This window comes from Kogia breviceps, chromosome 10 (assembly GCF_026419965.1).
Source record: "Kogia breviceps isolate mKogBre1 chromosome 10, mKogBre1 haplotype 1, whole genome shotgun sequence".
Taxonomy (NCBI): Eukaryota; Metazoa; Chordata; class Mammalia; order Artiodactyla; family Physeteridae; genus Kogia; species Kogia breviceps.
Window position 1 is genome coordinate 8,124,266 of NC_081319.1, and position 24,892 is coordinate 8,149,157.

General features: G+C 40.4%; 1 protein-coding gene across 3 annotated transcripts in view; it reads left to right on the plus strand.

Annotated features, from left to right (window-relative positions):
- Nucleotides 1–4,486: 4,486 nt before the first annotated feature.
- RAD18 (RAD18 E3 ubiquitin protein ligase) overlaps nucleotides 4,487–24,892 on the plus strand; it is a 110,268-nt gene continuing 89,862 nt past the window's right edge. The window contains exons 1-3 of one of the 3 annotated variants that reach the window (XM_067043565.1): nucleotides 4,487–4,653; nucleotides 8,126–8,350; nucleotides 8,815–8,896. In XM_067043565.1, coding sequence (XP_066899666.1) covers nucleotides 8,306–8,350; nucleotides 8,815–8,896 — 127 coding nt within the window. In that variant the 5' untranslated portion in view covers nucleotides 4,487–4,653; nucleotides 8,126–8,305. The remainder of the gene's footprint in view (nucleotides 4,654–8,125; nucleotides 8,351–8,814; nucleotides 8,897–24,892) is intronic. The other 2 variants (XM_059077742.2, XM_059077745.2) reach the window with 2 other exon arrangements.

Sequence of the window (24,892 nt, forward strand, 5' to 3'; positions counted from 1 at the left end):
TGGAAAGAGGAGGGACCAATAGGACTGGGGCTGTACCTGGGATCTCCCAAACCAGGCTCCAGGCAGGCAAAAGACGCCTGGGGAGGGTCACTTGGGTTTTTGCTCACTCTAGTCTAGCAGTTAGCCGTTGCCGTGTAACAAACCACCCCCAAACTTAGTGGCTTAAGACAATAGACATTTTTTATTTACCACAATCCTGTGGATATATTGAGCAGTCTTGTGGACGGGGCTGGCTGGGCTGCTCTTTGCGGTAATCAGGTGGCTTGGCTGGGGTTGGATGGTCAGGGATGGCCTCACCCACATGTCTGGCAAGTGACTCCATGATGACTTAGCCACTGTCCCTCAACATGCAGGAGGATTCTTAGGGTTTACTCACATGCCGGCCCTGGGGCTGGGTCTCCAGGGTGGGAGTGGCTGGTGAGAACAAGGCAGGGTCTACATCTAGGAGGAGTTAGAGGGTGGCCTGGTCATAGGGATAGAGAGTCCCCAGGAAGCCCGGAGCCCAAAGCACCTTCACCTCCTCCAACTGCTGCCACCTGGTCCAGCCCTGTCACAGGCCCTGATGGGTACATCTATGCTTTTCCCACTAAAATCCTTTCATCACCCAGCAGCTTGAAATGAAATGTAGATGAAAGTGTGAATGATTTTAAATCTCTTAAAAATGTAAATATTTTGCGAATGTAAATCAGATCATGTCACTGCCCTGCCTAAAACCCTCCAAGAGCTCCCTGTGGGGGTTATAGCACCGTAATAACCCTGGCATCTGACACTCACACGGCACTTGCTTATTACGTGCCAGGTGCTGCTCTAGGCACTTAAATGACAATAACTTATTTAATTCTCACAACATCCCTATAAGGCAAATACTACTATTATCGCCCCATTTTACAGATGAGGAAACTGAGGCACAGAGAGGTTAAATAATTTGTTCAAGTTAACATGGATTAAAACCCAAACTCTTTTCTCAAGGCCTGGAACTCTCCACAGCCCTGGTCTTTACATGGCTGCCTCCATCTTATCAGTTGAATCCTAACACAGATGTTATCTTCTCAGAGAGAGCTTCCCAGATCAGCCAGTTTATAGCGTCTCCCCACTCTCTACCACACCATCCTCTATTGTTTTCACATCGCTTCCCATTTTATTAAATGAGCTTATCTGCTCCTTTTCTTACATTCTCCCTTGTTTCTGACCTGGCCCCATCCTCTGCCAAGGTGTCAGCTCCTGAGAGCTGGGACCACGACTCTTGTTCACCTCTGAATTCCAGCACCTGGAAGAGGCGGGTACCGGCTCAATAAACATTTGTTAGAATTGAGGGAGGAAAAGAGGGAGGGAGAGAGGGAAGAAAGAAGGGATAAAGCCTGAGCTCCTTCAATATTCCCCTCCCATGCCTAGAATGAGGCTGGGTCCTGGAGGAAGAATGGAGGACAAAGAGGAGTGTGATAACGAGAGACCCCGGCAAGGAACTCGGGGGCCTGGGACCCCTCACGGTACAGCCAGACCAGGCCCCACACTCAGCTGGGAGAATGTTCTCCTGATCAGGGCTGTCAGATTTGGCAAATAAAATACACGACGCTCAGTTAGATTTGAATTTCAGATACACAGTGAATAATTCTTTAGTTTAAGTATGTCATGTGCAATATTTAGGATATACGTATATTAAAAAACTGTTTGCTGTTGATCTGAAATTCAAATTTGCTGGGCATCCTGTATTTTATCTGGCCACCTTATCCCAGATCCTCTCTTCACGCTAGTGCAACAAGAGATTCTACTGAGCACTGGCTTGCTTTTTCTTTAAGGAGCATTTTGTGTTTACTCCTGAATAAGGAAGTGCAATCTCTTTATGGATCTAACAGAAGGAGAATGTCTGTGGAAGCAGCAGCTTGTTAGAGGAGATTGGCTCCCACGGGTGGATAAATATTATGGGGAAGGCAAGGCAGATGCTTTGTCCTGAGCTCAAAGTGGCTTTCAGAAGCTGCTTGTGCCCTGGTGTGGACTTTCCTTCCCTGGCCCAGAGTGGGTGGGCTTGAGTGGGTGCTGTTGAAGAGGGCAGGAAGGGAACTGCTTGGCCAGGGAGGAGATTCACTCATTCATTCAGTCCCACCAAGCAGCTGGTGGCAGGAAGTCATAGATGAATGGTACTAGGTGCTGCCCTGGAGGCTCTCCAGAGACGGGGAGATGGATTTGGACCCCAGGGCCAACGAGTGATGCCTGCTTCCAAATCTGTCTTCATAGTTGAATAGGAAGCGTGCATTTCTTTCTTTCCCTGTCTTCTCTCTCTCTCTCCCCTTCCTTCCCCATTCCTTTTCTCATCTCCTCTCTATCCTTCTCTCACCTCCCCAGCGCTTTGCCACCTTAAACCTTGTAGCCAACTAGTACCATAAAAGAACAATTACTGGTGCACTCAGGCTTGGGATCTGGTCTTGGTCTCATTTCCTTTGTCTTCCCAAGCCTACCCCATCTCGCTGCATCCAGGACTAGGCAATACATCCAGCATAGCCTGGATCCAATACATACAACGCAGCCTGGAGTTCATTTACATGCCCCTTTCTAATTGGCTGATACAAACCCACTGCCTCCCCTAACCTGCCACTCCCCACCTTCCTGTTGGAACCCCACTAGGTCTAGCATCCTGGGATCCTTAGACCTCTGCCCTGCGGCCTTGTCTGCTCAGTTATTTCTCCATAAAATGTCAATGGGTGATCCCTTCTGGTTTGGGGTTAAAAGATCTAGATTCAACGCCGCACTTTGCCACTGACAAGCTGTGTGATCTTGAATGAGTCCTTTTGCCCCTCTGAGTCTCAGTTCCTACATCTATAAAATGGGAATAATTCTCATGATGGGGTCCTCATGAGAATATTCTGTAGTGCTAAATATGGACTCAAGCCAGACTGCCCAAGTCAAACTCTTCCTCTTCCACTTACTAGCAGAACACACTACGCCAGTTATCTATTTATTTCTCTTTCCTCATTTGGTTGGAGTGAGTCTGAAATAAGTCAACATATGTAAAAACATCTAGAACAGTGCTTTGCATACAAAGTGCCTAATAAATGTCAGCTATTATTGTGATGGATATTAAAGTCCTTTGTCCAAATGCTGTTAATATCATCATTGCCCAATGAGTCTTTGGGCACAGGCTGGGAAAAATCATTTAATGTATCTCTGACTCAGGGGCCAGAGTTCCTTATGAAGAGAGCCCTCTCTGAGCCTCCTTGTCTTCATCTGTAAAATGGCCATAGCAGCCTCACTTCTGCCTACTTCACAGGGAAGCTCTGACTGGCCAATGGTAAGCACTTAAAAAAAAATTATGAAGGAGTGAATACGTGGACCACAGGGGGAAGCAGTGGCAAGGTGCAGGGGTCTTCTCTGAGTAACTGACTTGCTGTATGCTGATTTGCTGCCCATGAGACCCGACGTGAAGGAGGCCCACACCAGGCAGCCTATCGATGAGTGCTGAGTTAAGCAGACAGACTGAGTGGTGCGATGGTCAGCGCTTCACATCTGGGTAACGGGCACTCGTACTCACTGGGGGAGAGCATAGATGTATCGGTACAGCCCTTTTGGAAAATCACATAGTGCTAGCTATCACAGTGTTTAAAGAGCACACAAATTCACCTATCAGTTCCATTTATAGGAAATCATCCCCCAAATATTTTGGCTCAAGTGTGCCAAGATTTATATAGATAATGTGTTCATTGCAACTGTTTGCAATAATGAAAAACTGGAAACAACCTCAATGGTCCTCAGTATGGGTGTACATAAGTAAATTGTGGTACATCTGTATTATGGACTATGTAGCTATTAAAAGGAACGAAGTAAATCTATATGTATTAACATGGAGTGGTCTCAGGATGTATGTAAGTAAACCAACAGAAAACCTCAAATTGACAGAGGTATGCATTTAATATATCAACATTTGTGGGCCAAAAAAACTGTATCTATGTATCTGCACAGGAAACATCTGGAAGGCTACACGCCAAAGTTAAGATTAAATTAAATTAACCATCCAATTTGATAAAAGAGCTCCTATCTTAAGGCCAGAGTCCCTATTTGTAGTCTGGTCAAAGACATTGCGTGACTCAGAGAAAGTCTATTCCCTTTTTTTGAGCCGAAGCTTTCTCTTGTGTAAACGAATAACGATATTTACCTCTCAGTATTGTGATGCGGTGAGATGAAATAATGGATGTGAAAACCCCGGCTCTGAGCAGAGACAGCTCATTATAGCAATCGGGCAGGGCGACTGGAAGGAAGATCCAGTAGCCCAGACCTTGAAAGGTTTGGCAAGGCCTGGATTTGGTTTGATTTTAGGCTGTCTCTTCCTAACATTCAACAGGCATTCACTTATTAAGGGTGCAGTACAAAACCCGCAAGTGGGTTTTCTAACCACACATCTGCGCACGGAGGCGTAGCGGAAGCCTGGCGCGTGCGCAAAGAGAGAACCTTCGCTTGCGCTTCGGCCACGTCCTACAACTCCCAGCATGCTCCGCGCACGCGTGCGGCGCGTCGCCGACTGTGACGTATCTCTGTAGCGCGGGGAATTTCGAGTGGCAGTGGAGCGCAGGAGACCAGTGTATAGGGGACCCTCTACCCTTTTTAGGGGAGGCCATGGACTCCCTAGTCGAGCCCCGGTGGCCTCCGGGCCTGGCAGTCATGAAGGTGAGTGCTTCGGGGAGCTCGGGGGCGTACGACGTCCGCGGGAGGCCAGCCCCGCCTTGAGGAGGAGAAAGGACGAGGCGCCAGCGCCGAACTGGGCCAGAATACCCGGCTCTGCTTTGCCATTTGCCACCGCGTGGTTCTGGGCCTCAGTGTCTTCCTCTCCTGGGAAGTACCGGGGCCAGGCCTCGGTCCCTTATGGTGAGCCTAGGTCGGCTGTCGTATGGGACGGGGTATTCTGCCGTTCAGTCACTACAGCCACAATGATGTGGAAAGAAACACTCTAAACGGTGGAAACGACAGTGATACCTAATCCTTTGTTAGAGCTTACTGCGTGCCAAGCATTATGTAAGCTCTCCCACTACTTTAGTGAAGAATCTCCCGCAGTGACACCGGACACGGTTTGGAGTGGACCTTGCATCAGAAAACATTTATTTAATCACCTAGCAAAGCGGGCTGTCTCCTTTACATTCTCATTCGTTTCTTCTAATTACCCTCAAGAAGCCTAGGGCTACTTTGCCCTAATTCCTCCCTAACGTGTCCTAACTCTTGATAGTTGTGCATCTTCTCTTTTAAACAAAGAAATCAGGACTCACGTTTAGCGCTAGCCTTTCATTATATTGAAGTCTTTAACTTTATTGAAGTCTTTCACTCAAATAACATTGATTTTTGTGGCTACTTTGTTTTTGGCAATGCATTCCTGTTTCCGTGGACGGAAGTGGTGAGTCCTGGATTGCTGCAATGTTTGGTCAAGAGCAAATACACCGTTCTGTACTAGCTAGGAATCAGTTGCGTGGTTTTTCTCCTTGTTCTGTGATTATTTCCGTTTGTGACTGAGCAAAAGCACGTTCTCCTTCTGTTGCTCAGTTTTGTAAACTACGGATTATGGTGTCTGACCCACTGGCTCATAAGGTGACTTTGAGCATTAAGTGAAAGGACTTGGCGGAGGTTAAAGTAAGTATAAGACCTTGTTCTACTTGCCGTCACCAGTGTCATGTACAGGGCTTGGTGACTGAAGATCTCCCCACGGTGAAGAGCTGACATTGTGGAAAGATCTGGGAAAGCCGTGGTTTTGCAGTTGTGGCGGCTTTGACTCCCGTGTGCAGTGGAGAAGAGCACAGATTTGAGTTCCAATGGTTTTGGGTTAAATTTAGTCTCTGCCTTCTATTTAACTGTGTGACCTTGATTCAGTTACTTAACCTCTCTGAGCCTGAGTAATTGGAGACAGAAATAGTTTATAAGGTTGGTTAAATGAGTTGATGTGTGTGGATAGGGATCCTGTCTGGCTTATTCACTGGGCCTAACACAATGCCTGGCACATAGTGGGTGCTCAGAAATTATTTGCTAATTGATTGAAGGTATCTAGAAGGTAGTAAGCATCAAATTAATATATCTTTATTATTATTATTATTATTAATGCTTAAATGTGTTAAGTATTTCTCCTGCTTTTATTTGTTGTCATGAAGATTATGAATTGGATAAGGGAAGTGAAAGCTTCCCCCTTCCGCTTTCTCTAAGTTGAGGAAATCCTAGGGCATCCACTGGACTGAAAATCTGTGCAAGAATGTTATAGCTCATCGGATGCGGTATCACTTCCACAGATCTTGCTCGGCACATCTGTCAGAACCACTCCTCCTCCAGGAGAGGACAGTGATAGAGAAGAAAGCAAATAGACCAGGTGCCAGGGCTTTGGCTTCTGGGCCTGCCTCTCTGCTCTTGATTGATTTTCAACACAATCCTCTAGCTTTTTGTGTCAGTGGTAGCTTACCATCCAAAGTAATGGAAGATTTGGGCATTTGAATGTTTATTTCCCTGGTTTTACTGTAACAAAAATTTGTTTTTGACAGATTATAAATGTAGAATGTGTATATAGTAGAAAACAATTAAAATTTACAGTAAGATAAAGGAGGAAATGAAAGTTACCTAGCATCCTACCATCTAGAGAGAACCACTGTTTAACATTTTCTCTTATTGTTCTTCAGTTTTTCTCATGTGTGATCATGCACACACATACCCACAATGTGTATATGCATTTAAAATTTGGGATCACCTTGGAGTCAACGTCTCTTGGATTTGATCCAACGCCTTATAAGCTCTATAGGCTTCATCTAAAAAATTGGCATATAGATGCTCTAGACCTCCTAAGATTGTTAAGGACATTAAACTACATAGTTCTGTTGTTATGTATTATTGTTGTAGGTTTGTTCTCTGATTTTTTTTTGTTTGCATTAAAACAGGAACATTTTTCCATGCATTAATTATTCTTTGAAAGCATGTTTTCTTTAATGGCAACAATATTTCATATGTGAACTATTAGAGACATTAGTCTTTTTGTTTGCATTTTTAAAATTTAGGTCATACACTCATGGTTCAAAAAGTACACGAAATAAAAAGTAAAAGTCTTCCTCCAGACTTGTCCCTCATCTGTCCCATTTCCTGACCCCTTTGACCATTATTTGTTACGTTCTTGTGTTCGGATTTGCATTCAGGTTTATATTCTTATTCCCTCCTCCCTTTTTAACACAAGGTCACAGACCGTGTGTACTGCGTGTACCTTACTTCCTTTTTTCACTTTTGTTGGCAGTCTTTCCGTACCAGTACATAAGAGAGCTCGCTCTCTCTCTCTCTCTCTCTCTCTCTCTCTCTCTCTCTCTCTCTCCTCTTAAATATCTGCTCAGTATTCTTTTTTTAAAAAAATTTTTATTTATTTATTTATTAGTTTGTTTATTTATTTATTTTTGGCTGTATTGGGTCTTCGTTTCTGTGCGAGGGCTTTCCTTAGTTGCGGCGAGCGGGGGGCCACTCTTCATCGCGGTGCGCGGGCCTCTCACTGTCGCGGTCTCTCGTTGCGGAGCACAAGCTCCAGACGCACAGGCTCAGTTGTGGCGCACAGGCTTAGCTGCTCCGCGGCATGTGGGATCTTCCCAGACCAGGGCTCGAACCCGTGTCCCCTGAATTGGCAGGCAGATTCTCAACCACTGCGCCACCAGGGAAGCCCCTCAGTGTTCTTTTGAATGAAATAACATTTTAGGGCTTCCCTGGTGGCGCAGTGGTTAAGAGTCCGCCTGCCAATGCAGGGCACACAGGATCGAGCCCTGGTTGGGGAAGATCCCACATGCCACGGAGCAGCTAGGCCTGTACGCCATAACTACTGAGCTTGCGCTCTAGAGCCTGCATGCCACAGCTACTGAAGACCGCTTGCCACAACTACTGAAGCCTGTGTGCCTAGAGCCTGTGCTCCGCAACAAGAGAGTCCACCACGATGAGAAGCCCGCACACTGCAGCGAAGAGTAGCCCCCGCTCGCCGCAACTAGAGAAAGCCTGCGTGCAGCAACGAAGACCCAACGCAGGCAAAAATAATAAATATATAAAATAAATAAATTTGTAAAAAGAAAAAAAAAGAAATAACATTTTAAGTGATTTAGAAGATTTTAGGTTGCGAGAGAGATCCTTTCCTGTTTGGGTTTCATTCCAGATGGACGCACATCTATCTGACTTTGCAGATGGCCTGCTTCTTCCCCTCCTTCTGCTGTCACTGGCGCCAGCTCCTTCCAGGGCTTCCTCATCTGGCTCCACCGTGTAGTACCGTACAGTACCAAGCAGAAAGCACTAGACTGACGGCCAGTAGACCGGAAGTTTTGTCCTGGCTTGACTCATGTGCTGTGAGCCTGCTCTGGATACAAGTTTACTCATTTGTGAAGTAAGGGTTTTAACTAGATTATTTCTAGTGTTTCTCTTTAATATTCTCTGATCTGGTTCTTACCCTGTGTGGTGAATGGCTGCTGGTACCTTTCACCCCGCAGTGACAGTGGGCCAGGGAATGGGGTCTGAAGAGGAGGAGGCTTGGAGGAGGAACTGGAAATGCATGGCAAGTAGAAGAGAACTAGGGTAGCCCTTCTGTGAAGGGCTGGCAACGTGGAGTGCGAATCTGTACAGTGTCAGCTTTAGCTGTCTGAAGTGTTCTCTGGAACCTAAGATTTGAGTAAGTCATATGGGGGAGGTTTTCTCTCCCCTGCAGTTTATGTGGACTTAGCTTTTGAGTTTGAATATTCGACAAAGAAGTATTATTAAATTATTTTTTTAGGGGATGGAGAAGGAGTTCTGTGGCACATGTTCCAGTCTTGGTGGCTTTCTGATAGGTGTATATGTATTTATGCATTTCAGACAATAGATGATTTGCTGCGCTGTGGGATTTGCTTTGAATATTTCAACATTGCAGTGATGATTCCTCAGTGTTCACATAACTGTAAGTATGTGTTGTTTCTCAGCGTTACAAAAACGTGGTTTTTTATATAATGTAGTATTATTTTAACACCAAAGATAAGTACACATTTATTATTTATTTCTCACCTTTAGCTCCTCTGTCCTGAAGTTTTAGCAAAGTCTTTTCTATGACCTCCCTTTTATTTTTTATTTTTTTATTTTTCTCCCTTTTAAATAGTGCATATTTTTTACAAGGCTCCTATATTTTCTACCACCTCCCTCTTGGATACTTTTATGCCTTTGGTAACATTTACAGGAGGAGAGATTTTGATCGTTATATATTGTTATTTGCCCAGCACTTTTAGGTGGTAACTTTCAGAGTTTTCATTTTTAGCGGATAAGAGACCGGTGGTTCACCCGTGTAGTCCTTGGTGGAGAATTTTAAAGTTTGAAGGCTCCACTGGGAGAGTTGTACAACTGAAGAGTATTACAGACAGTTTCATCACTTAACTTGCTGTGTGACGGTGGGAAGACTCATATATTGAAATGTGCTTGTACTTCTCTTCATGAGTCTAGTATGTACGTATTTTTTATACTGTAGTTTGACGTATTTAGTGCATGGGGTGCACTTGTCATTGTTCTGGATCTAGCCATCAGTTTATGGATTATCTAGGCTTCCGATCGTTCTTCTCTGTTTTCGAGTTGATGTGCCAAGTTAGGCTTAAAAAATGGTTTTAGTGGAAACCATTTGTAGCTTTGGTGAAAAAGTTTCCCTCGGGAAGACCTAATAAGAGGACGGTGGTGGTAGCCACATGGGCATTAGAGATAAACTTGGGCTTGACTCTTAGCTCCCCACTTATCAGGTGGGTGACATTGCAGGCGCTCAACATGTCTTCAGATGTGAAAACCCTGGTGAGTAGCTTCTGCCTTAGGACACGCTTGTGAGAATTAAATGTCCAGAGTCCGGTGTCTGGCACATCATAGGGCCTTAATAAATCTTAGTTTCCTTCTAGGCTAGATTCACATTAGGAACCAAGATAAGTTTTGGGGATTGTTTCTAAATGTGTGTTAAAATCACCTTTATTTAGGTATGATTTATATGTAGTAAAAGGCATCCATTTTAAGTGTGCAGTAAAATGTACAAGTGTCAACGAGTTTCAACAAATGTTTATACCAGGTAATGATTACAATTAAGATATCAAACAGGGCTTCCCTGGTGGCGCAGTGGTTGAGAATCCGCCTGCCGATGCAGGGGTCGCAGGTTCGTGCCCCGGTCCGGGAAGATCCCACGTGCCGCGGAGCGGCTGGGCCCGTGAGCCATGGCCGCTGGGCCTGTGCGTCCGGAGCCTGTGCTCCGCAACGGGAGAGGCCACAACAGTGAGAGGCCCGCGTACCGCAAAGATATCAAACATTTCTATCACTTGATAGAGTTCTCCCCATTATCAGTCAGTATGGCCCCATGGAATTATATGTGGGTCTGTTTCTGGATTCTCTTCTATTTCATTGATTTTTATGTCTATCCTTGTGCCAGTACTACACTGTCTTAATTACTGTAGCCTTCTAGTAAGTCTTCAAGTCAAGTATTGTAACTACTCCAACATTGTTTTTCTTTATCAAGATTGTTTTGGTTCTTTTAGGATCTTTGCATTTTATATGAAAATAAATTTTAGAATCAGGTTGTCAATTTCTACCAAAAAAAGCCTGCTGGGATGTTCCTTGGGATTGTGCTAAATCTAGAGATCCATCTGAGGATATATGACTTTTTGTTTGAAATTTATTATTTATTTATTATTTATTTATTTTTGGCTGTGTCGGGTTTTAGTTGCAGCACGCGGGATCTTTGTTGAGGCATGCGGGATCTTTCGTCGCGGCGTGCGGGCTTCTCTCTAGTTGTGGTGTGTGGGTTTTCTCTCTCTAGTTGTGGCGCACAGGCTTCAGGGCGCATGGGCTCTGTAGTTGTGGGGTGCAGGTTCCAGGATGTGTGGGCTCTGTGGTGTGTGGCAGTCAGGCTCTAGTTGAGGCGCGCGAGCTCAGTAGTTGTGGCATGCGGGCTTAGTTACCCTGCGGCATGTGGGATCTTAGTTCCCTGACCAGGGATCGAACTTGTGTCCCCTGCATTGTAAGGCGGATTCTTTACCACTGGACCACCAGGGAAGTCCCTATGACATCTTAATAGTGTTGTCTTCAATGTAAGAATGTTGTCCTAAATTAGAAATAAATCCCAGAAAATAGTCAGGATTATCTTAAAGCAAAAGGACAGCTTTATTGTTTGCAAGGTTTGCAAACAGGGGATATGCAGCCTTTGGCTGCAACCTAAAGTACCTTTGGGCGTAGGAGTAAAGAGAGTGAGGGGTTTTTAAAAACAAAAACTATAGAAGTCACAGTTGGGAGACTTGGAAAGAGGATTGGCTGGCCCCTCTAGCCTGACCACAAGTCCTTGAAGCTTGACTATAGTTTTTGATGATTGGCTTGGTCATCAGAGCTTCTAGGTGGGGATGTTTCCAGGTAGGACATTTAGCAGAATCAGAAGTCATAGTTTTCTGTTCTTGGTTTTTCTGAGAACGCAGAGTATGTGACTGAACCCCAGGTATGTCATGACTTCCTGGCTCCGTTTTATTTTGGGTCCCTGTTAGCCACACTGGGCCCATTTCCTAAGTTCCTCACGCAGGGATTCCTCTTATTTTTACTTTTCTTTAGGGGATTTTATTTTTATATGAACATGGTGTGTTCCTCCATTCTTTAGCTCTTCTTTAATTTCTCTCCACAGTGCCGTTGGTTTTCAGTGCACAGGCCTTGCACATAGAAATACAGTTTTTTGTATTGACTTTTTATCTTGTGATCTTGCTAAATTCACTTTTTAATTCCAGCATCTTTTTTGTTGATTCCTTAGGAATTTTTATATACACAATCATGTCATCTGTGAATAAAAACAGTTTTACTTCTTCCTTCCTTAATCTGCATGCCTCATATTTCTAGTTAGACAGGCTAAGTACCTCTAGTAGAATGTTAAAAAGAAGTGGTGTAGGTGAATATCCCTTCTTTATTCCCAGTTTTATGGGGAAAGCTTTCAGTCTTTCAGCCATAATGTTAGCTCTAAGTTTTATCGTATTTTTAATACATTTTCATAAATTTATCAGGTTGAGGCAATTCATCTATGCTCTGAATTAGCTGAGAGGTTTTTTTTAAAATCATGAATGGTTACTGAATTTTGTCAAGTTTGGTTTTTTTGCATGTATAGAGATGCTCATATGATTTAATTCCTTTATTTTAGAATATGATTAATTGCACTGATTTGTTTTTAAATGTTACATCAACCTTGAATTCCTTTCAAGAAATCTGTCCATTTAATCTAAGCTGTTGAGTTTATCAGCATAGAGTTTGAAAGATGCTAATCCCTGGGCACTTCCCTGGCAGTCCAGTGGTTAAGACTCTTCACTACACTGCAGGGGGTGTGGGTTTGATCCCTGGTCAGGAAAATAAGTTCCCATAGGCCGCGCTGCAATGGCCCAGAAAAAGACAAAACAAAACAGCCTACTCCCTACTGTCCTTCTCTTGTCTGGAGGATATGAATCCTTTTATCCATATGCTAGAAAGGTGTGTTTTCTTTTTTTTTTTTTTCCTTGATTAGCTAGAGGTTTATCAATTTTATTGCTCTTTTCAAAGAACCAACTTTTGGTTCATTGTTTTCTGTATTTTATCTTTTTTCTATTTTATTGATTTACACTTTCAAAATCTTTATTTCCTTTCTTTTACTTATATGAGTTTAATTTGCTCTTATATTTCTAGCTTTCTAAGGTAGAAGATGAGATCGATATTAGAACTTCTTTTCTAATATAAACATTTAAAGCTATAAATTTTCCTATAAGCCCTGCTTTAGCTACATCCCACAAATTTTGATATGCGAGTTTTCATTTTTGTTTAGTTAAAAGTATATGCTAATGTCCTTTTTGATTTATTTTTTCACCCACGAGTTATTTAGAAGTCTTTAGTTTAACTTCTAAAAATTTGGGAGTTTTCCTTCTATCTTTCTGTTATTAATGTCTAATTTAATTATGTTCTTTTCAAAAATCAAATAATTATGTTTGATTTCAGTTTTTAAATCAAACTGAGACTTGTTTTATGGCCCACAATATGGTCATTCTTGGTTAATGTTTCACGTATACTTTAAAAGAATGTCTATTCTAGTTGGACAGAGTGTTCTATGAATGTCAATTAGATCAAGTTGGTTGATAGTGCTTTTTAAATCTTCTGTATCTCTACTGGTTTTCTGTGTATTATTTTATCAATACTGAGAGAGGAGTGTTGAAATCTCCAAATATAATTGTGGATTTGTCTGATTTTTCTTTTTACTTCTGTAAGTTTGTGCTTTATGTATTTTTTTATTTTTATTTTTTTTTCTTTATGTATTTTTGCAGCATTTTTACCAGGCACATACACATTTATGATTATTTTGTCTTCCTGATGAATTGGTTGTTTTGTTATCGTGAAATGGCCGTCTTTATCCCTGGTAATGTTCTTTGTTCTAAAGTCTTCTTTTTTCTGATATTAATATAGTCACTCCCGCTTTTTTAAGATTAGTGTTTCCATGGTTTGTCTTTTTCCATCCTTTTACTTCTCATCTACCTGTGTCTTGATATTTATATTGGACTATTTTAGACAGTATATATTTGGGTCTTCCATTCAGTCTAGTGTGAAAATATTTTTACTTGGAATATTTCGACATACACTGTATAATATAGTAGCTGCTAGTCTCATGTGGCTATTTATATTTCAGTTAAAATTAATTAAAGTTAAATAAAATTAAAACTTTAGATTCTCAGTTCCACTAGCCTCATTTCAAGTGTTGAATAGCACATGTGGCTAGTGGCTTCTTTCTTGGATAGTGCAGATATAGAACATTTCCATCATTTCAGAAAGTTAATTATTGATAAGGCTGGATCTAGATATACTACCTTGCTTTCTGTTTTTTATTTACTCATCTAATTTTTCTTCTCTTCCGGCCTTTTAAAAAACATAATTGAACGTTTAAAAAATATTAAATCTTTTCCACAGTTGACTTACTAGTGCTGCTTCTTTGTTTTATTATTTTAGCAGCTGTTTAAAATAGGCATCTTTAAGTTATTACAGTCTCCCTTCGAACGATATTATACCACTTGACTAGTGTAAAACTGTTACAACTGTGCACTTCTTCCTTTTTTAAATTGAAGTATAGTTGATTTACAATATTATATTAGTTTCAGGTGTACAACATAGTGATTCAATATTTTTATAGATTGTACTACACTTAAAGTTATTATCAAATATTGGCTATCTTCTCTGTGCTGTGCAACAGCGGTCCCCAACCTTTTTGGCACCAGGGACTGGTTTTGTGGAAGACAATTTTTCCATGGACGCGGGGGGTGGGGGATGGTTCAGGTGGTAATGCGAGCGATGGGGAGTGATGGGGAGCAGCAGATGAAGCTTTGCTCGCTCGCCCGCCGCTCACCTCCTGCTGTGCAGCCTGGTTCCCATGCTTCGGCACCCCTGCTCTACAATATATCCTTGTAGCTTACTTATTTTATAAATACATAGTAGTTTGTACTTCTCAGTCCTCTACCCCTATCTTGCCCCTCTCCCATTTCCTTTCCCCACTAGTTCTCTATATCTGTGAGTCTTTCTATTTTGTTGTATTCATTTGTTTCGTTTTTTAGGTTCCACATATGAGAGGTAACATATAGTATTTGTCTTTCTCTGACTTATTTCACTAAGCATAATACCCTCCAGGTCCATCCATGTTGTTGCAAATGGCAAAATTTCATTCTTTATTGTGGCTGAGTAATATTCCATTGTATATGTACCACCTGTTCTTTATCCAGTCATCGTCTTTAAGTGATAGACACTAAGTTGCTTCCATATCTTGACTGTTGTTAAATAATGCTCCTATGAATATTGGGATGCATGTAGCTTTTCAAATTAGTGTTTTTGGTTTTTTTGAGGTATATACCCAAGAGTAGAGTTGCTGGATCATATGGTAGTTCTATTTTTAGTTTTTTGAGGAACCTCCACTGTCTTGCATAGAGGTTGCACCAACTTACATTCCCCAGCAGTGTACTATAGGGTTCCCTTTTCTCAACATCTTCACCAACATTTGAAATTTGTGGTCTTTGTGCTTCCAGTCATACTGACAGGTGTGAGGTGATCTCTCATTGTGGTTTTGATTTGCATTTCTCTGATGGTGAGTGATGTTGAGCATCTTTTCACGTGGCTGTTGGCCATCTATATGTCTTCTTTGGAAAAATGTCTATGCAGGTCCTCTGCCCATTTTTTAATTGGGTTTTTTTTTTGACAGAGTTGTATGAGCTGTTTATATATTTTGAATATTAACTCCTATTCGGTCATATCATTTGCAAATATTTCTCCCTTTCAGTAGGTTGTCTTTTTATTTTGTTGATGGTTTCTTTTGCTGTGCAAAACCTTTTAAGTTTAATTAGGTTTCATTTGTTTATTTTTGCTTTTATTTCCTTTTTCACAGAAGACAGATCCAAAAAACTATTGCTACGATTTATGTCACAGAGTGTTCTGCCTGTGTTTTCTTTCAGGAGGTTTATGATTTCAGTCTTACATTTAGGTCTTTTGATTTTCTTTTTGTATATAGTGTGAAAATGTTCTAATTTCACTCTTTTTTTTTTCACTAACTGCCTTTATTCTTTTTTTATTTTTTAATAGATCTTTATTGGAGTATAATTGCTTCACAATACTTTGTTAGTTTCTGTTGCACAACCAAGCGAATCACCCATATGCATACACATGTCCCCATATCCCCTCCTTCTTGAGCCTCCCTCCCATCCTCCCTATCCCACCCCACTAGGTCATCACAAAGTACCGAGCTGATCTCCCTGTGCTATGCTGCTGCTTCCCACCAGTCAGCTATTTTACATTTGGTAATGTATATATGTTGATGCTACTCTCACTTCGCCCCAGCTTCGCCCTCCCACCCCATGTCCTCAAGTCCATTTTCTGTGTCTATCTCTTTATTCCTGCCTTGCAACTAGGTTCATCAGTACCATTTGTTTTTCTTTTTTTTTAAGATTGCATATATTTATGTGTTAGCATATGGTATTTGTTTTTCTTTCTTTTTTTGTCTTTCCATTTCTTCATCCATTCTTTTTTTTTTGAATTTTATTTTATTTATTTTTTTATACAGCAGGTTCTTATTGGTTGTTTTTCTTTTTCTGACTTCACTCTATGACAGACTCTAGGTCCATCCACCTCACTACAAATAACTCAATTTTATTTTCTTTTATGGCTGAGTAATATTCCATTGTATACATGTGCCACGTCTTCTTTATCCATTCATCTGTTGATGGACATTTAGGTTGGTTCCATGTCCTGGCTATTGTAAATAGTGCTGCAATGAACATTGCGGTGCATGTCTCTTTTTGAATTGTGGTTTTCTCAGGGTATATGCCCACTGGTGGGATTGCTGGGTCACATGGTAGTTCTATTTGTGGTTTTTTAAGGAACCTCCATACTGTTCTCCATAGTGGCTGTATCAATTTACAGTCCCACCAACAGTGCAAGAGGGTTCCCTTTTCTCCACACCCTCTCCAGCATTTATTGTTTGTAGATTTTTGATGATGGCCATTCTTACCTGCATGAGGTGATACCTCATTGTAGTTTTGATTTGCATTTCTCTAATAATTAGTGATGTTGAGCATCTTTTCATGTGTCTCTTGGCCATCTCTATGTCTTGGTGAAATGTCTGTTTAGGTCTTCCACCCATTTTTTAACTGGATTTTAACTGGATTGTTTGTTTTTTTGATATTGACCTCTATGAGCTGTTTGTATATTTTGGAGATTAATATTTTTGTCTGTTTCATTTGCAAATATTTTCTCCCATTCTGACGGTGGTCTTTTTGTCTTGATTATGGTTTCCTTTGCTGTGCAAAAGCTTTTTAGTTTAATTAAGTCCCATTTGTTTATTTTTGTTTTTATTTCCATTACTCTAGGAGGTGGGTCAAAAAAGATCTTGCTGTGGTTTATGTCAAAGAGTGTTTTTCCTATTTTTTTCTCTAAGAGTTATATAGTGTCTGGTCTTACATTTAAGTCTTTAATCCATCTGGAGTTTATTTTTGTGTATGGTGTTAGGTAGTGTTCTAATTTCGTTCTTTTACATGTAGCTGTCCAGTTTTCCCAGCACCACTTACTGAAGAGGCTGTCTTTTCTTCATTGTATTTTCTTGCCTCCTTTGTCATAAATTAGGTGTCCGTGTGTGCATGGGTATATCTTTGAGCATTCTATCCTGTACCATTGATCTTTATTTCTGTTTTTGTGCTAGTACTAAACTGTCTTGATTACTTGTAGCTTTGTGGTATAGATTGAAATGGGAGAGCCTGATTCCTCCAACTCTGTTTTTCTTTCTCAAGACTGCTTTGGCTCTTCGGGGTCTTTTGTGTTTCCATATGAATTGTAAAATTTTTTGTTCTAATTCTTTGAAGAAATGCCATTGGTGGTTTGATAGGGATTGCATTGAATCTGTAGATTGCTTTGGTAGTATGGTCATTTTCACAATATTGATACTTCCAATCCACGAACATGGTATATTTCTCCATCTTTTTATGTCATCTTTGATTTCTTTCATCAGTGTTTTATAGTTTTCTGAGTACAAGTCTTTCGCCTCCTTATTCAGGTGTATTCTAGGTATTTTATTCTTTTTGTTGTAATGGTAAATGGGAGTGTTTCCTTAATTTCTCTTTCTGATTTTTCATTGTTGGTGTGTAGCAGTGCCAGAGATTTCTGTGCATTAATTTTGTATCCTGCAACCTTACCAAATTCATTGATTAGTTCTAGTAGTTGTCTGGTGGCATCTTTAGGATTTTCTATGTATAGTATCATGTCATTGGCAAACAGTGACAGTTTTACTTCTTCTTTTCCTATTTTTATTCCTTTTATTTCTTCTTCTTCTCTGATTGCTGTGGCTAGGACTTCCAAAACTGTTGAATAAGAGTAGCGGGAGTGGACATCCTTTTCTTGTTCCAGATCTTAGTGGAAATGCTTTCACTTTTTCACATTGAGTATGATGTTTGCTGTGGGTTTGTCATATATGGCCTTTATAATGTTGAGGTAGGTTCCCTCTATGCCCATTTTCTGGAGAGTTTTTATCATAAATGGGTGTTGAGTTTTGTCAAAAAATTTTTCTGCATCTATTGAGATAGGGTTTTTATTCCTTAATTTGTTAATGTGGTGTATCACATTGATTGATTTGCATATATTGAAGAATACTTGCATCCCTGGGATAAATCCCATTTGATCGTGGTGTGTGATCCTTTTAATGTGCTGTTGTATTCTGTTTGCTAGTATTTTGTTGAGGATTTTCCATCTATGTTCATCAGTGATATTGGTCTATAATTTTCTTTTTTTTTGATATCTTTTTCTGGTTTGGGGATCAGGGTGATGGTGGCTTCACCATCACCAGGATGAATTAGGGAGTGTTTCTTCCTCTGCAATTTTTTGGAAGAGTTTTAGAAGGATCGATGTTAGCTCTTTTCTGAATGTTTGATAGAATTTGCCTGTGAAGCCATCTGGTCCTGGACTTGTGTTTGTTGGAAGATTTTAAATTATGGTTTCAATTTCATTACTTATGATAGGTCTGTTTATATTTTCTAATTCTTTCTGGTTCAGTCTTGGAAAATTTTGCCTTTCCAATAATTTGTCCATTTCTTCGTGGTTGTCTATTTTATTGGCATAGAGTTGTTTGTAGTCGTTTCTTATAATCCTTTGTATTTCTGCAGTGTCAGTTATGATTCCTCCTTTTTCATTTCTAATTTTATTGATTTGTTTCCTCTCCCTTTTTTTCTTGATGAGTCTGGCTAAGGGTTTATCAATTTAGTTTATCTTTTCAAAGAACCAGCTTTTAGTTTTATTGATCTTTGCTATTGTTTTCTTCATTTCTATTTCATTTATTTCTGCTCTGATCTTCATGATTTCTTTCCTTCTACTGACTTTGGGATTTCTTTGTTCTTCTTTCTCTAGTTGTTTTAAGTGTAGGGTTAGAATGTTTATTTGAGATTTTTCTTGTTTCTTTTTTTTTTTCCTTTTTGTTTTTTTTTTGCGGTACACGGGCCTCTCACTGCTGTGGCCTCTCCCCTGTGGAGCACAGGCTCCGGACATGCAGGTTCAGCGGCCATGGCTCATGCGCCCAGCTGCTCTGTGGCACGTGGGATCCTCCCGGACCGGGGCACAAACCCGCGTCGCCTGCATTGGCAGGTGGACTCCCAACCACTGCACCACGAGGGAAGCCCTTAAGTTGTTGTTTTATTCTATTGATTGCAGAAGCTTTTTAGTTTGATGAAGTCCCACTTGGCTATTTTTACCTTTATTGCCTGTGCTTTTGGTATCATATCCAGGAAATCATTCCTAAGGCTAATGTTGTGAGGCTTTTTCCCTTTATTTTCTCCAGGCAGCTTTAGTTTCAAGTCTTTATTCTTTTGCAGTGGAAATCCAGTTTTCCCAGCACCATTTGCTGAAGAGACAGTCCTTTCCCCATTGTGTACCCCTGGCACGCTTTTCGAGGACCATATGACTGCCTATGTGTGGGTTTATTTCTGGGTTCTCTATTCCATTGGTGTACATTCCTGTCTTTATGCTAATACCATATTATCTTGATTACTGTATATTTGTAATATGTTTGAAGTTTGGAAGTGTGAGACCTCTAGCTTTGCCTTTCACATTATTTTGACTCTTCAGGGTCCTTTGTGGTTGCATATGAATTTTAGAATTGACTTACCTGTTTCTGCAAAAAATACCATTGGTATTTTGATAACGATTGCATTGAATCTATGGATTGCTTTTGTTAGTATGAGCATTTTAACAGTGTTAAGTTATCCAGTCAATGAACATGGAAGTGTCTTCTGCAGTTTCTTTCAGCACTGTTTTATAGTTTTCAGTGTACTTGTCTTTTGCCGCCTTGGTTAAGTTTATTCCTAATTATGTTACTCTTTGTGATGCTATTGTAAATGCGAATGTTTTCTTAATATCTTTTCTGGATTGCTAGTTTTAGAAGTGAAACTGACTTGTGCATTTTGATTTCATATCCATCAACTTTGCTGAATTCATTTATTAGTTCTAACAATTTTTCTTGTGGTATCTTTAGAATTTTCTACATATAAAATTATGTCATCTGTGAACTGAGATAATTTTACTTCTTCCTTTCTGATTTGGATGTTCTTTATTTCTTTTTAACATTTAATTGCTCTAGGTAGGACTTCAAGTACTCTGTTGAATAGAAGTGGCAAGAGTGGGCATTGTTGCCATGCTTCTGATCTTAATGGAAATCATTGAGTATGATATTAGCTGTCTGCTTTTCATAATGGCTTTTATTATGTTGAGGTAATTTCCTTCTAATTTTGTTGAGTTTTTTTTTTTATCATGTAAGGGGGTTACTTGCCTCATAAATAATGCTTGCCTCATAAAATAAGTTTGGAAATGTTTCCTTCTCAATTTTTATGAAATGTTTGAGGAAGATTGTTGTTAATTCTGTTAATGTTTGGTAGAATTCTGCGGTGAAGCCATCTGGTGTGGGCTTTTCTTTGTTGGGAGACTTTTGATTACTGGTTCAGTCTACGCACTAGTTTCAAGTCAGATTGTATTTTCTGTTTCTTCATGAATCAGTCTTGGTATGTTCAACTTGTTGGTATATATTGTTCACAGTAGTCTCTTTTAACTTTTTATTTCTGTGGCATCAGTTTTAATGTATCCTCTTTCATTTCTGATTTTATTTACTTGAGTCTTCTCTCTTTTTTCTTAGTCTGGTTAAGGGTTTTTCAGTTTTGTCAGTCTTTTCAGGAACCAACTCTTAACTCCACTGATTTTTTTTTTTTCCTATTCTCTTTTGTTTATTTCTGCTCTAATCTTCACTATTTCCTTTGTTTCAATAACTTTGGGCCTAGTTTGTTCTTTTTCTAGTTCCCTGATATGTAAAGTTAGGTTTTTATTTGAGATTTTTTTTCTTGTTCTTAATGTAGTCATTTAGTTCTATAAACCTCCCTCTCAGTGGTGCTTTTGCTGCATCCCTTAAGTTTTGGTGTGTTGTGTTTTCATTTTTTTAAACATTTTCTGATTTCCCTTTTCATTTCTTCTTTGACCCATTGCCTGTTCAGGAGTGTGTTAATTTCCACATATTTGTGAATTTTCCATTTTTTTTCTTCTGCTATTGATTTCTAGTTTCATTCTGTTATGGTCAGAAAACATACTTGATGTGATTATTTTGTGACTCAACATGTAATCTCCTGGACAATGGTCTGTGTGCACTTGAAAAGAATGTGTGCTCTGCTGGTGTTCTGTATATGTCTATTAGATGCCTTTGGTTTATAGTATTGTTTAAATCCTCTGTTTCCTTGTTGATCTTCTGTCCTATCCATCATTGAAAGTTGAGGCATTGAAACCTTCTACTATTATCTTTTTGCTGTCTGTTTCTCTAGTTCTGTTGGTGTTTGCTTTGTGTGTTTGGGTGCTCTTTTATGGTGTCCTTTAAGTCCCTTAGGCTTCTTCTTTCTTTTTCCTTTTTGTGCCTATGAATGAATAATTTCAAATGACTTGCCTTTAAGTGCATTGATTCTTTCTTCTGCTTGATCAAGTCCACTGCTGAGCTCTTTTGGTAAATTTTTCATTTCAGTTACAAGTATCACCTGCTTTTCAAAAATTTGTTTTATAACACTTCCCTTTTGTGAAAGAGCTACATTAGGAACAATTACCACTAACCAAAAGAAATCTGAAGAGGATTTTCACTTTTACAAAAAAAAGGCAAAAGGTGAAAATAGCCTTCAGTATTTTTTTTGAAGTGAACTGTAATAGAAGTGGTGTGCACCCTGAATAGCGAGAGTGGCACCCCTGACAACTACACTCAGCATCGCAGCATCAAGCCGCCATAGCTTTGAACTGTGTCTGTGAGTATCTGTGTTTCATCTTGCTTTATTTTGTGCATCTTCACTGTTTCACTTTATGCCATTTTGGCTTATGAAAGTTTTCACAGGAACAGTCAACTTTCAGATGGTGGGGGAAACCTGTATTATATTCTTCATCTCCAGAATTTCTCTTTGGTTCTCTTTTGTATTGTATGTCTGTGTTGATACTTTCGTTTTGTTCATGCATGATTTTCCTTAGTTCATTGAGCATCTTTATGATGGTTATTTAAAATTTTTGGTCAGGTAATTCATATACATCTGTTTTTTTAGGATTAGTTTCTGGAGATTGGCCATGTTTTCCTGTTTCTTTGTATGCCTTGTTACTCGCTTGGGATCCATGCATTTGAAAAAACAGTCACCTTGCACAGGATTTACAGACAAGCTTCATATAGGGAAAGCCAGATGTTCTTGCACTAACTCACCAGCCAGCCCAGCTAGAGATTCTGGGGACCTCGTAAACCTTTTCTGTGGATGGATCTTCTCTAGACTTATCAGTATAGTTAGAGATGTTTTGCTGGTTTCTTTTTCCATTACTGTGTAATCTTTTGCTGCTTCTTGTATCTGTGGTACTGCAGAGTCTCTGGAATTGCAGCAAACTGCCCAGCTCTTTTTTGTTCCTAGTGGCCCCCAGGCACTAGAGCATGCCAGGTCCCATCAGAACTCCAAGTCAGGCAAGGTAGAAGCAGTCCCTCGGGCAGCCCCTTGGAAAGCTGAAATACTGGTTGCATCCTTCTCTCTTCTCTTTCTCTCCAAATGAGAAGCCACTGAGTTATATCGGCCTCCATCTGTACCGTGGGTCTTCTGGAGCAGTGTCCTAGCTCTTTTTTGTTCTCGTTAGTCTCCAGGCATCTAGAGTATGACAAGTCTCTTCAGTACTGTGAGTTGGGTGAGATAGACACAAGTCCCCTTGGGCAGCCCCCTGAGAAGCTGGAACGCTGGATGTACGTTCTTCCCCAAGAGAAGCTGAGGGGTGGGAATTTCTCCTGCTCACTCCCAGGGGAGGGGTAATGGTGAATGAGTGACTACTCGTGCAAACCGTCACCTTTGTTCTCGGTGACTGCAACCTGGTCCCCTTTCTTGTCAGTGATTAGATTCAGGCAAGATGGAAACCAGTCCCTGGGGCAGCCGCATGAAAAGTCTGAACATTTCATATGTGTTTCAGTCTTCTCTTGCTCCCTCCCCTGGAGTTGGGAGTGTCTTTCTGATTATGTGGTGCTGAGGTAGGGGTAGGAACTCTGGCAAGCGAGGGCCACAAATTTTCTACTGGCTTTGATATGGCTGGTTTTGTGCTTGCCTTGGGGTATAGGAGCATCTTAACTAGAATCTGGATTTCTCACAGAGGGAAATTGGTTTATGTATTGTTGTTGATTTGTGTTTCCATGGGAAAAGCAGGGTCTGGCTTCCTGGTCTGCCATCTTGCTGACATCACCCACTCTCTATGGCTAATTTATTCATATACTAATGTATGACGTTCTGGGGTGTCTCCTTAATGCCCATGCATTTAGTGAGGTTCCTCCAACTTGCCTGATAAAAATTTCATGAACTCTTGAACTCAGCTGAAAAATTAACCTTTACTTTCATTCTTCTTTTTTTTCATGTTTCTTTGTCACATACAGTTGTCACTGATGTCATTCTTTATCTAAGAGGAATTCAGTGGAGAATACTTCCAATAATGATAATTTATTTTATGAGCAGTTATTTTTCATACTCTACCTGTCATGATTCAATAGGCATTTTCTACTAATCATCAGTTGTCCCAGGTTCCCTCAAGACTAAAAGTTGCTCTGGGTCTGTAATTGTTTTAATGACACAAAAGCCCCCAGAGCTTAGTAGAAGCCAGACTTAGCTATCATGTTCTGCTATCATCCTGGAATGACTAGAATTGGTGACCCAGAATCCTAGCCACTTTGCTGTTCCTTTCCTTAAACATTTCGGGATTTGTCATTTTAAATTCCTTTATTCGGTTTTCCTATGTAAGCTTTTTGGGTGTAGGTAATGAACACTGCATTTGCATATCTGCTTCTATTAAGGTTTGAATGGGATGCAGTGGCAGAATGCAGGACAGTTAAATTGATCCAAATTCATGCTATTGAAGAGTACATTTGGGGGAGAGGGCCTGGACTTACTCCAATCCGTAAAACACCATTAAATGAGAATGTTCTCACTAATAGATTGATCTGCTTAAGTGCCAATTTACTTTGCACTTGCAGTTTTTCCGACTTGATAATGGAAGATGCTCAAAATATTTACTGCTAGGTGAAATCATTGGCTTTTAGGCACTGTTAAATTACCACTATTTTAAAGATGGACCAGCAGTCATTTTTCTTTTTCTTTTGTAGATTTTTGACTCATAAAATTAATTGAGGCTTGTGTTGGAATAAAAAGCAATTTAGGGCTTCCCTGGTAGCGCAGTGGTTAAGAATCCGCCTGCCAATGCAGGGGACATGGGTTTGAGCCCTGGTCTGGGAAGATCCCACATGCTGCGGAGCAGCTAAGCCTGTGTGCCACAACTACTGAGCCTACATGCCTGGAGCCCGTGCTCCACAACTAGAGAAGCCACCGCAGTGAGAAGCCTGTGCACTGCAATGAAGAGTAGCCCCTGCTCCACGCAACTAGAGAAAGCCCTTGCACAGCAACAAAGACCCAACACAGCCAAAAAAAAGCAATTTAATTTTACTAAAAAAAAAAAAGTGAAATGTGAAATGTTCCGTTTACTGACTTTTTCTAAATTAAGAGTCAATGTAAGATTCTTCTAGGCAAATAGTCAGTGTAATTCTTCTTTATTATTCTTATGAGGCAGCACTGTGAAGCAAGACGGGAGAAAAGAGATAGTTACACATGCAGAAGGGACATATAGTTATGCAGAACTGCCCTTATGGAGATGCTGGAGTGCTGGTTGTTAGTTGGAGGGATGTTATTCTCTTACCAGCTAACTGGTCACTTAACACTGGACTTGGAGGCAGAGGCCAGCTTTCTCAGCTTTGAAAGGATCCTTTGAAAGCGTCTCTTATACCTTTCAAACTTGGAACTGGATTTTCTTTTTTTAATTGGACACTTTAGAATTAATTTTGAGATGGTTCATTTTCTCATAAAATCCT